General features: G+C 45.0%; 1 protein-coding gene across 2 annotated transcripts in view; it reads right to left on the bottom strand.

Moving 5' to 3' along the window:
• Positions 1-276: 276 nt before the first annotated feature.
• The window catches only part of PSMD11 (proteasome 26S subunit, non-ATPase 11), a 30204-nt gene continuing 17421 nt past the window's right edge, over positions 277-13059 (bottom strand). For both annotated transcript variants that reach the window (XM_077749616.1, XM_077749617.1), the window contains 9 exons: positions 10988-11182; positions 5923-6067; positions 5116-5176; positions 3434-3496; positions 1904-2029; positions 1416-1451; positions 1111-1162; positions 667-809; positions 277-548 (listed from right to left, as the gene is read on the bottom strand). In XM_077749616.1, coding sequence (XP_077605742.1) covers positions 667-809; positions 1111-1162; positions 1416-1451; positions 1904-2029; positions 3434-3496; positions 5116-5176; positions 5923-6067; positions 10988-11182 — 821 coding nt within the window. In that variant the 3' untranslated portion in view covers positions 277-548. The remainder of the gene's footprint in view (positions 549-666; positions 810-1110; positions 1163-1415; positions 1452-1903; positions 2030-3433; positions 3497-5115; positions 5177-5922; positions 6068-10987; positions 11183-13059) is intronic.

Raw genomic sequence — 13059 nt, 5'->3', positions numbered from 1 at the left:
GTGGGGGGGGGGAGGGTGGGAGACAGGCCACGTGGCAGGGGAAAGAACACCAAAACGCCTCATTTCAAATAAAAAAGAAAATAGCAGTCTATACACAGTTGTTTGTTTTGGTTCAGTACAAACAGAATAAAAAGTCGCTGCTTTGATGGTCAGGCAAACACCCAATTCTGAAGAGGAGGAGAGCTGACGCCCAGCGGGTGGGTGAGGAGCCCCGGTGGCTGGCGGAGCGCCTGGCTTCGCAGCCCTCTCCCAGGAGGCAGAGAGCACAGCTTTAGGTAGTGTAAGCCTTTTTCCTTTTATTTAGAATAACCTTTTTTTTTTTCTTTTTCTTTTTTTTTAAGCAATTTCCCCACTCCCAAGTCGGGCCAGTAAAGATTACATGAAAACTGGCACACCTATTGGCTGGAATACAGATGCACCAAATGAGGATTTAAAAACTTTCCGAGCGAAAAGTAGAACAAAAAGAAAAAAGAATCTCCTAGCATTTTCCCCAAAGGTTTCACTCTCCCGCCACACACACTCTCCAAAGGACCGCTACAGATCCAACTCTGCAAGAGAAGACAGAGCAGTGTCAATCGGGGAAGCTGCGAGGCCACCAGGCGGCTTTCAGTCTCGACAGGCAGAAGACAGCGCTGCCCGGGCCTGGGTCCCGGAGCCAGCACTCACCTATGTCAGTTTCTTGGCTTTGTTGTAGAGGGAATCCACTACTTTACTCATGTTCTGAATTGTTTCCAGAGCAGCTTCATAAGTTTTATCTACTGGGGGTTCATCGAAAATAATCAAGACACCCTCCCCCTGGTCCAAGATCCCTGCAGGAAACACAAGGGCAACCCAGGTAAAAGAGCAGATTAGACACAAAGGCACTTGAGAAGTAGCCCACTCCCTAGCCGCCTCCCTTTCTCCAGAAAGGAGGAGAACCAGAAAGCACCTCCGTGTTCCGTGTGTGCATGTCTATCACACATTCTCATTACGGGGATCAGAGGGGCAAGGATCCCAGGGAGCTACCAGGTGACACAAATGGAACATCTCCTTTCAAGATACACAAGAGCGTGGTGCCTCATCCACCCCCCCACCACCAGCAGCCCCCTGACCTGTATGGCTGTTACTCACCATGAAATTTCTTGTCAAGAATCATCTGTGATAATTTCCTTTCCACATCGGCCTAAAATCAAAGCACAGATTAAAGGGACCGGTATCCACTAGTCAAAGATCACACAGACATGAAAGTTTACATAAAAGGGCAAATGGGTTGAAAACAAAACGGCAACAGTGCAACCCTCGCTCTGAGCTCACGGTCTCCATTCCACACGAAGACGCTTGACGACCCTCCAACCAGGCCCGTCCAGTGTACATCTAGCACCTCTGCGTGCCCCTCTCCCCACCCTCGCCCCCAAGACAAGCTCAGGACTGCTTACCTTGGAGAGTTTGATGAGGCTAGATATGTGTTCAATCTAAAAGAAAAGGCAGAGACAGCAACACTGAGTCATGCTTCTATCTGGGACGTGGGGGTGGGATCGCTGCGTCTCCTGAAAGCCCGCCGAGCGTCTCTGCCAGGACAGACGCGCTCTGGCCATGCTCAGGTCTCTCATGCTCTGTCCATCTGCTGCCTCTCATCGCCAGACAACACACACTCCTGTCCCACATGAATGTGGGACATGCCTCCTCCATGCCCCTACGTGAATGTCTATCACGGGCGCGGTGACTACAGCAGCAAGGAGGGGACTGCTCTCAGGTTACAAGCAGAGGCAACCTCCCCAGCCTCGGCCCCACAGCACCTCCGAAAGAGAGGCCGGGGCCTCCTGCCCAGCCCCGGAGGCAAGTTCCTACTGCGGCCTGGTGACGGAGGGGAGGGGGCCAGAGAGGGCGTTTTAGCCAGAACCAGGGCTCCCCAGAGGGGCCTCACCTGAACTCGGGAGAAAGGCTCGATGACTCGGATCAGATTCTGTTCCAGCAAGTTGTCATACAACTTGGCCAAGTGTGTACTGATGATTGGGTCATCCCGGAGCTCTGCCCGATAATCCGTCAGGGCCTGCCAAGAGAGCCGGTCACAGAGATTGGCACAGCGGAGCACCTGAAAGGCACGCTACTCCCAGCTTCCCAAGCGGTCTGCCGGACGCTGCAAACCCATGGTTGACTGAAGTTCTGGAGGACTTGAGATGAAAGACCGCTTATGACAGAAAGTAGAAGAAAAGAAACATCAAGATGTAAAAGATGGAGCCCCTTCTGGGCACCATCTTCCTGCAGGAAGGTCAAACCATGTGAGCCCCAAGAACGGCTCAGCCTGAAGGCCAGATGGACTACACAAGCAGTTCTCAACATGTAGCCCACAGAGTGAACAGGGTCTCCGCGGGCAACAAGGAAAAAACAAATCCTGAGGGAAATACTGGGAAGAGCTGCGTTCCACAACTGGCTCGCGGAGTCTCACAACAACATCAGCATACAGTTCTGCAGTTACAGAAAGCACAACAGCTCATTTTGTTTAGCCCTAAGGTTTCCCAGACCCTTTCCCCAAGGAACCCCTATTGAGGGAAGTGTCCCATCAAACATCCCAAACTTTAAAATAAAACGATCTAGTCTATTTTGTTTATTCATGAACATAACTTGTCGACCTTGAGGAACGGTCTCATATCCAGCCCCGTGCCAGCTGTGCTGTAAGACGTTAAAAGAAGCAAGCAAATCAAGACAAGTGAGGAAGTGAATGAAACCAGCAAGAAAGCTCCACAAAGATGATGAATCTTGGGGACACCCAGAGCCAAACGGTCTAGCCTCCACACCACGTTTTTCTTCCCAGATCTAGGTTTGCTTTTATCAGCTTGGTCAACATACTCAGACTAAGAGGAGAGAGGCTCAGGAGATAACGGAGAAGTCTCACACTACTGCTCAGGCAAGTTCTTCTCCCCTTTCAAACCTTCACTAACAGTGAGTGGAAGGAAGGCAGAGGCAAAGCGGGCCTAAAGTGTCAACTGAGGAAGTGTGTTCCGGTCCGTTAGCACACAGTGCCGACCCGAGAAGCAGAGCTGGCGTTTCTGGAGCTGAAGGAAACCCTGAGACCGTGGGATGTGGAACAAGCGCCAGGCCTGGCCGTCGACCCTGGCACGTGAGCTGTGGGGCTTCAGGCCTCCTCGCCGAGCCCCAGCCCCTCAACCACAAAATGCAGAGAAGAGGTTGTTGTGAAAAGTTAAGTGAAAAAGGATAACAGAAAAAACTTTTTTAAACTGAAAGGTACCATATATAAATGAGGTATTACAACTCATCTGTACAAGTTTCACTGAACAAAAGTGCTCAACTGTTTCCAGGTTTTGATACTGTACTAGAATAACGATGTAACCACTGGGGAAAACTGGGTGAATGGTACTTAACAAAAAGATTTTCTTAAGTATGTAAATGACCCTCTCCTCCACCCAATTCCCTACCATCCGGATCCCATGCTTACCTTTTCAAAATCTGCCAGGGATCTGTTCTTGCTAGCCTGAGCCACACATTTTAATGCTTCTGTCTAAGAGTAAAGAGAAAAAAAAGAGAAAGTGATCTATCTTGCATGCACATCTCATCCACTAAATGTCATAAGCAGTACGCTCTGTCCACACAACTTCTGGATGCAAGAAGAACCTGCCTCACCACTGCTCCTCAGGGGCCTGGGAAGAAAAGCTAGAAAATGACAGAGAATTGTGATCTCTTTCCCCCTCCTCCAAGGCTCTTTATCCTCAGGACCCCCAGACACTTTCTGCCCTTAGACCTGATCATACCTGACCAACTCTCATTCTCCTAGGTTTCCCAACAGAGCACGAGCCAAGATCTACTTTCATGAGGGTTGAGACACCAGAATTCTACATATTACACTCAATGTTAAAATGCCACAGAGGGATGAAGGTACAATCGCTGGTTGAGGGCAACTTCTAACCTGGTTAATAAAAGGCACCTCACCAAGCTATCAAGTCTCCACTCAGCAGGAGATCTACAGTCTTTCTGGGAGACTGTGCTGACTCCTGCCTGAAAGCTCCCGTCGAGGTACAAAGGACCTCCTCTGGTACCGGCCTGTGCACTTACATAAGGGCAGTGTGTGTTGTACAGCAGACTTGGAAATGGTGCAGAGCTAATCATTAGTCTGTCTCAGCACTTATGCCACAGAGAGAACAGATGTCACAATTAGAAACACCTGGAAATGAGAGCCAGCTAACCCAAGTTCAAAGTCTGGCTCCACCATTTACTGCTTACCTGACCTGTCCTGGACACTTGACCTCTCTTACCCCATTTCCTCTAGTTCCATATAGGGCAACGAGTCCTTCACTGCAGTAATAACAACTATTCCTGTGGTCAAAACTATGAGCTGATCCGAAACTTTTTCGGATGAAAATCCATTTAGGGCCACTTGTAGAGAAGGATGGTTTCTTCTATGTGTTGTGGCCATTCCTCCAAGGGTATGAGATTGCTAATGGGTCTACTGTTCAGAGACCACTGCATGTGAAATCTGGAAAGATTACTTTACTAGTGATAATCAAGCAAAGTACAAAGAAGGGACGGTCCAGACATCTGCAGCGACCTTTACACAGGTCATACCCGTACCTACTCCGGCACAAAAGGAGGTCCCGACTATCAAAGGCCTCTTGCACCACCCACACTCAGGACATGAATGGAAAGGTACTGAGAACACTTGGGTGAGCCATCAAGACCTAGTTTCTGCACCAAGCTCTTCAACCACCCTAAAGCACACGTGTACCCGACCTTACCGGGCTCCCAAGTCCTGGAGAACCCAAGATTTCATATCCTTCACATGTTAAGTTTGTAAGTCAGGCTCAAGATAGATAAATATTTTGGTCAAAGCAAAAATGCAGCCTAACTTGTACAATTCCATGGTTCAATTCTTATAACTCCCTCAAACCACCTGAGGTCTGTAAGAGCACCAAACACAGACTCTCCAGGCCAAAATACAACAGTACAGGAAATACACTGAATGAACACCCCTTAAGGAAAAGGGGTGGCAGGGGGTTAGGGGGGGTCACATGGAGAAAACAGAATAGAGACCTGAAGAGCACTGGTCTCACTGTGCATCATGACTGACAACATGTTGGCCTCAGAGTAAGCAGAGATCAGAACTGCAATCAAAGTATTCCCTACCTGCCTCCCCGCATACCGAAGTGCAAGCTTCCCGCTCACCAAAGCCTGGACATCTTCTGGGCTAGAAAACAAAAGACATACTTGGCCAACTGCTCCAGGGTGCTATGCTTCTAAGAATAAGTTGAGGCAAATTTCTTTTTCTCAGAATTCCACTGAGAAGACTGCCCACAGAGGTCTAGTCCCCACCCCTAAACCCATAGGTCCCTCACCTTGCAGAAACCAGGCTTTCTTCACTCTCTGCCCAAGCTCAGCACTTGAGAGCAGAAAAACTCCAGCATTAAAAAGAAAGCCACACTGAATGTCCCAAAAGTAGTAGACCCAACAGGCAAAATGATAAATGTAAGCCAGTATCTCATTATCCCCAAAGGAATGTTGATAAATTCTGTAGAATTCCTTACACAAAGATCTGTCATACTTGCTGTTGTCCCCTTTCTCAAAATTCTCCCTAACCTCTTCCTTCACGCCCCCCACTGTGGGTGGCCCGGTTGGCCGGTGCATGACTGTAAGCTATTACCAGGCCCACTGTCTGGTGCTCAGCAGCTCTCTGGTCAGAATAATTGCAGGATGATAAGAACACTCCAAGAGAGTCTGGAAAGGAGATTTCTAACATCTGCCTCCCTGATTCTCAAAGACTAGCAAGAAATGTGCTCAGGAACACCTTCGATACCCCTACTCTATGTCAACCAGCCCCAGAGGAGGCCATGACTGCTTCTCTACTGAGCCCCACTCCCTGTGCATGCCATCTGCACGGCCAAAGCCTCAGGTGAAGAGCTTGAGTTCTCACCCCCGGGGTTAATGTGCACCTACGTGTTGAGCATGATTTTGCACAGCAACATGTACTTCAGAGATGTGATGGCCTTGGGGCTATCGATGGAATCATAACCCTCAAATGCTTCATAGAAATAGGAGTATGCAGTTTTCCAATCCTTCTCCTCCGCTGCATGGATAATACCTGGGCATTAAGAAGAAAGGAAAAAAGAAAGGAGAAAGAACCCTATGAAATAATAGAACCATCAAAGATCAGAGCTGGGAAGGGCCTCAGAAATCAATTCCAACCCCATCTACCTAGTGATGAGGTCAGGAAGGGATGAAGGGCCTGCCCCAAAGTCAATGCCAGCTAGTGGCAGCACTGGGATTAGAACCCAGGTCTTTAGTCACCCAGTTCAATGTCATCTTGACAATATAAATTCCAAAGGAGTTAGAGACCCTACTCAAAGGGGACCCTAAAAACCTTAAAAAAAAAAAAAAAAAAGACACTAACACCTTTCCCCATGCTTCCCATCACCACTGTGGTTTTGCTATCTTTTGAAGTCACTAAAAAGGCTATGTTTACCTTCTTAGGACATCACTTCATAGGTCAGGAAGTTGAACCAAACATCCCTGGACTGCCTGAATGACTAGTTTTAATAATGTTTAAGATAGCTTTTCTAAGCTTGACATTTTCATATGTAAGCAGAAAAAAAAAAAATCCAATCTCTTATACTCTCATTTCAGATGCTTGTCATCTACAGGTATGCTTCTGCCTAGATGCAATCAATATACGGACTTCATACAATGCCAGATCCATGAACTTAATTTAACTGGCCATGGTTAAGCAGTACTTCCTTAGGCTGATATACTATAGTTTATCTAAACAATTCTCTGCCGTTTAGAAGCTGGAAGGGTGCCTGGGTGGCTCAATCAGTTAAGCGTCCAACTTCAGCTCAGGTTGTGATCTCAGTTTGTGGGTTTGTCAGGCTCTGCATTGACAGCTCAGAGCCTGGAGCCTGCTTCAGATTCTGTGTCTCCCTCTCTCTAACCCTCCCCTGTTGGCACATGCATTCTCACTCGCTCACTCGCTCTCTCTCAAAACTAAAAAATAAACCTTAAAAAAAGAAAGTTGAGTTGCTCCCAATAAGACTAACTTTGACTGAACTTGCTATTACTTCCAACCTACGTTATCACTTGGGATAACACAAAATTTAGTTTTTTCTAGCTTAGAAGGCATCTAAGCCCTCAGAGTCTGTGTATCAGTTCTAACTCTGCTTCAGGCCCTTGAGGTTACAGACCTCAGCCCCACTTGTTTATCATAGTGCTTCCCACCATTCTTCACATCAAGGTCCACAGAGAAAGTATTCAGCACCATGAAGTAAAAGGATGAAGCTGCTTACACATGACCCAAGGGAACAATGTTTCAGCACATTTTTATTTTATTTTTATTTTTATTTTATTTTACTTTATTTTATTTTATTTTATTTTATTTTATTTTATTTTATTTTATTTTATTGAGAGAGGGCGCAAGTGAGCAAGAGGCAGAGAGAGAGAGGAAGGGAGGGAGGGCGGGAGGGAAGGAGAGACAGAATCCCACAAGGGGCAGAGAGGGGCGGAGAGAGAGAGAGGAGGAAGGGGGCTCACCCAATGTGGGGCCCAAACTCACAAACTGTGAGATCATTACTTGAGCCAAAGCCAGATGTTTAACCAACTGAGCCACCCAGGTGCCCCGGGTTTCAGCACACTTTTAACCCACCTATCACATACCTGTGTGCCTGTACACCACCTGGGAACTTGCGACTTAATAACCATTTACTGAGTGGCGTGTGCCACACCCCAGTGCTTTTAAAATACTCTACCCAAGAAACCTCTCATTTTGAGGCTAAAGGAATCATACCCTTCTTCTCTACTGTTCTAAACTAGAGAGCTGGAGAAAATCCACCTTCTCTGTAGCCAAGGAGAGGTCCCTCAAGAATGTCCAACAAACTATTAACACGGCTAAACTAAATTAGACAAATCCCCATTTCCCATAGCTCCCAGTCCAGAGCTAGAAGAGAATAGACCAGACCCACAATAAGACCGGTTTAAAAAAAAAAGAAAAGAAAACAAAAGGTAAAATAAGGCCCAAGAACTGGTATACTGTTTTCCCAAATACATTAACAGGGCCCACATTAGGACTCTGAGCATCATGGCTATTATAGGAGGTTTATCTATTTATTTATTTAAAGAGAACACTTTTCTTTGAGAGAGAGAGAGAGAACAAGCACGCATGTGAGCATGGAGGTGGGGGCAGGCAGAGCGAGCGAGCAAGTGAGCATCTTAAGCAGGCTCCACACCCAGCACAGAGTCCAACTTAGGGTTCTATCTCACAACAGTGAGATCACGACCTGAGCCAAAATCAAAAGCCAGTCCTTTAACCAACTAGGCCACCCAGATACCCCAGGAGGTTATTTAAAAAACAAAACAACACAACAACAAAAAAAAAACCTGAGAGACCATCACTCATTCAACACAAATATTAATGAATGCCTACTATGTGCCAGAAACGGATATAATTACCACAGAGGAAATAGGTAGGGAGAAAAGGACCTCGTGAAGCTCACAGTCTCACCGTGGGAAAGATGGTCACCAAAACAGAGCAAGATTAGTACCATAACATGTACAAAAGAACACAGCTTTGACAAGGATGTCCAAAAGAAAAGAAAGCACGACTGGATCTGGGAGGATGCACAGAAAGTCTGCCAAGGGGACAGATGAGAAGGGGAATTTCGATGCAAAGACAAAATACACAAACATAAAAGCAGGAACACATGAAGTTATATGGTAACTGATGAAACGATGCCTTTCTTTAGCTTGCCATGTTAGCATGGGAACGTAGCATGTAGCCTGGGAATAATGGGGAACCACTGGAGAATTCCAAATAAAGGAGTTACATGATCAGATTTGTGTTTGAGAAAAATGACTTTGGGGTCGGCAGTAGTTTGGGAAAAGTGATCAGGAACAGTTAGATCAGCAAAACATTGCTCCAATGCCCCAGACCTTTATTAGAACGGTGACCATAGTTTGGGAAAAGAAAGGGTAGGTGGGTAGGTTTGGAGACAGACTGAACCTGATCTACCAACGGACTGGATATGAAGGGCAAAGAGAAAAAGGAATCAAGATTACACCCAAGACAATAGCTTGAGAAACATTAAACCAATAACGATACTATTACCTTGAATAGGACAAAAAGGTTGAGGGAAGAATTAGATAATAACTTTGCTTTCTGACATGCTGAGAGTGAGCCACCTGAGACATGTAGGTATGTCTGTCCATTATGCAGCTGGAGACCTGGATCTGGGACTTAGGAGGGAGGGAAGCTACTGAAGACCTAGGTGAAGAGATCACTGGTGGCGTGCAGCAGCAAAGCCATGGGTGCGTATGGGATTTTAGACAGGAAACAGAGCAGGAAGAGAAAAGAAACTAAGAAACAACACTGAGGAACACCCATGCTTAAAAGTCAGTCATAAGGAAGAGGAAAACAGCCAAGTGTGACCAAAGAGAGTCAGTCAAGGGAGGAGAACCAAGAAGACAGTGATGTCAAAGAAGACTAGAGTGTTCAATAGGGTCAACTTCCCCCCAAAAGTAGAGTTTATAAGGGAGTTACTGACTTCTTTCAAGGAGTCAACAGAGAGACCCCAAAGTAAGGATACTCTTTCAACTTTTTCAAGCAACTTGACAGAAAAAAAGACAGCAATTTAGAAAGAAGAAAGGACTATGCTTTTGAGGCTCAGGCAGTTCAAGGACTAAGAGGAAGATCCAAGTGGAGAAGAAAGACTGAAGGCTCAGAATGGAACAGAAAGGCAGGTAAAGAATGAGTGACACAAATTCTGGAGAGGAAAGAGAAAAAAGTTCATGTACACATGGCCTCTATTTCCTCTGAGAAATCAGATCTTGCCCATGAAGGAAGGACATAAGGAAAGAGGAGCAGCTTAAAGCGAGTGCCAATATTGGTCAAAGCGAGGTACTGTGGTAAGACCTTCACGTTCATCATCTCATTTAATCCTCACCTTGATCCTATAAGAAGGTACAATTATTATCACCATTTTACAGATGAGCTACAGATACAGTAAGTAACTTGCCCAGAGTCACATAGCTAGCAACTGACAGAACCAAAATTTCACTAGGAAAGGTGGTTTGTAGACTTCTGCTCTTAACCTCTGAATGACAAGACATGCCGTGTGATATTCACACTACCTGATAATCAAGTAGGGCAGGTATTCTTTCACTTACATTATGGAAACAAAGCCCACAAAGAGGTAACACCAGGACTTCAAACTAGTTGTGTTTTGTGTGTGTGGTTTTTTTTGTTTTTTTTTCATGTTTATTTTGAGGGAGGAGGGGAGTGTGTGCAGGGGGAAAGGGAGAGAGAGAATCCCAAGCAGGTTTTGCACTGTCAGCACAGAGCCTAACTCAGGGCATGAATTCACAAACCGTGAGATCATGACCTGGTCTGAAATCAAGAGTCAGACGCTTAACTGAGCCACCTAAGCACCCCTAAACTAGTCTTCTGCCTCCAATTCCAGTGCTCTTTCAATAATGATAAACTAGACTAATAAAAGCTGCTAACTACAAGAAAAAGCATTCTCTTGCCACTCCATGGCCTCCTAGTCCCAATATTCACACACTCCATCAGAAAGGTATCCACTTACATAAACTGAAATTGGGGCTGGTGGAGGAGGCTTTCCTTTAGCCCTGATCTGAGGTCCTTTGGAAAAGTCCAACAGGCTTTGCCAAGGTCTCCAAGTGACAAGAGACTTGTATTAGTCTGAAGAGAAGTGCTACCACCCGCAGTGAGTAACTAAGGTGGAAGTTAAGGGAGCTGTTTAAACTTGTGAGACGTTTCTAGGCTCTTGGCTCTAACCATCATGTTGCCTGAACCACCACAGATAACCATGTTCTTAATATATTTAAGGCAGTTCACGGACAGTTAATAGGAGGGAATATATCCTTTAACTGGTTTTTCTGAGAAGCTTGAGCAGAATCAGCCAATTATATCTTCCATCCCCATCCCCCCATTCCTCCCCACGTTGAGATAAGGATGAACTTTAGGAAAACATGCCCGGAGTAGCTAGGGTGTTACCTGATTGCATATCCAAGGTGGCCTGCAATTTAGGGGGGCAGTAGATAGCATTTGCTGTAGTTCGAGCAGAGGTTAAGGCAGCTCGGGCTTTCGGCAGGTTGCTCAGGGCATGGTATGTTTTGCTTTCTAAAAGCTGTACTTCCACCAAAAGGGCTTTGTCATCCATCTTTTTCAACTCCCGCAGCAGCTGAGAACCTGGAGCAGGAAAAAATACATACCCCTTTGTTAGCCATAACCTTAGCCCCAAAAGTCCAAAAAGCTTCCTCAGAAGATCTGAATACAATGAGACTCTCCACCCAGAACCTGCTGAAACTAGTTATTCAGTTCAGACAACCACCTGATCTCATTCTCTTCCTGTCTAGCAATCACAATACTACATAAAAAATGCCAGGCACTAAGACTGGTGGGAGAAGAAAGAGTTCTGGATATGCCACTGTTCTCCAAATATACCTTCTTCCCATCTGAGAGGAGAAAATCAAATCCAAATAGACTTGCATCATATATACAAATTAACTCAAAATAAATCAAAGACCTGAACATAAGAGCTAAAGCCATAAAATACGGGAGTTAATCTTTGTGATCTGGGACTAGGCAATGATTTCTTAAATATGATACCAAAAGTATAAGCAACACAAGAAAAAATAAATGGGACTTTAAATTAAAATGTGCTTCAGGGGCACTTTGGTGGCTCAGTGGGTTTGGGCGTCTGACTCTTGATTTCAGCTCAGGTCATGATCTCACAGATCGTGAGTTCAAGACCCAACTCGGGCTCATGCTGACAGAGCAGAGCCTACTTGGGACTCTCTCTCTCCCCCTTCCCCATGCCCGGACATGCGCTCTCTCTCAAAATTAAAAAAAAAAAAAAAAAAAAAAAATGTGCTTCAGGGAGCCTAGGTGGCTCAGTTGGTGAAGTGTCCAACTTCAGCTCAGGTCATTATTTCACAGCTAGTAAGTTCGAGCCCTGCGTTGGGCTCTGTGCTGACAACTCAGAGCCTGGATGGAGCCTGCTTCAGATTCTGTCTCTGTCTTTCTCTGCCCCTCCCCTGCTCACACACTATCTTGCTCTCTAATACAAATAAACATGAAAATAAAAACGTTTTTAATGTGGTTCGAAGGACACTATTCAAGAAAGTAAAAAAGCAATCCATAAAATATGGGGGAAAATTTGCAAATCATTATCTGGTAAGGGACCTGTATCTAGAATAAACAATAAAAACACAACCAACCCAATTAAAAAATAAGCAAAGGATTAAATAAACATGTCTCCAAAGACATACAAATGGCCAATAAGTACATGAAAAGATTCTCAACATCATTAGCCATCAGGGAAATGCAAATCAAAACCACAATGAGATATACCACTTTCACCCCCAGCAAGATAGCTAAAATAAAAAAAGACAATAAATAAATATAATGTGTCATAACCACACAATGGATATTCAGCAATAAAAACGAATGCAGTGCTGATATATGCTACAGCATGGACGAACCTTGAAAACATGCCAAGTGAAAAAGATGCCAGTCACAACGACCACATATGTGGTTTCTTTCTGGGGTGATGAAAATGTTCTGAAATCAGATTGTGGAGATGACTGTACAACTGTGAATATACTGTATTCGTGTAAATTCAGTGGTAAAAAACAGTGGATTGTGCACTTTTAAAGGGTGAATTTGGGGACACCTGGGTGGCTCAGGTGGTTAAGTGTCTGACTCTGGATTTCAGCTCAGGTAACGACCTCAAGGTTCATGAGATCAAGCCCCATGTCAGGAGTCTCTCTCTCCCTCTCTCTCTCTTTGCCCCTTCCCTGCTCACACATGTGTGCTCTCTCTCAAAATAAATTTTATTAAATAAATAAAAGGGTTAATTTTATGTTCTATGAATTACATCTCAATAAAACTTGTTTTTTAATGCTACTATTTGAACCATATGAAATGCCATTTTGCAGGATAAAAACTGAATACTGGCAATTTTTTCAACTTAAAAGAGAAGCCATATTCTTCCATCTGGGGAAAATAGTCCAGATCTACTCATTAATTTAAAATTTAAAAAAATTTAAAAAAAAAAAAAAAAA

Source organism: Crocuta crocuta, unplaced genomic scaffold, assembly GCF_008692635.1.
Source record: "Crocuta crocuta isolate KB4526 unplaced genomic scaffold, BGI_CrCroc_1.0 scaffold149, whole genome shotgun sequence".
NCBI lineage: Eukaryota > Metazoa > Chordata > Mammalia > Carnivora > Hyaenidae > Crocuta > Crocuta crocuta.
Note: the sequence above shows the minus strand (reverse complement) of the source record. Positions and strands in the feature narration are given on the sequence as shown.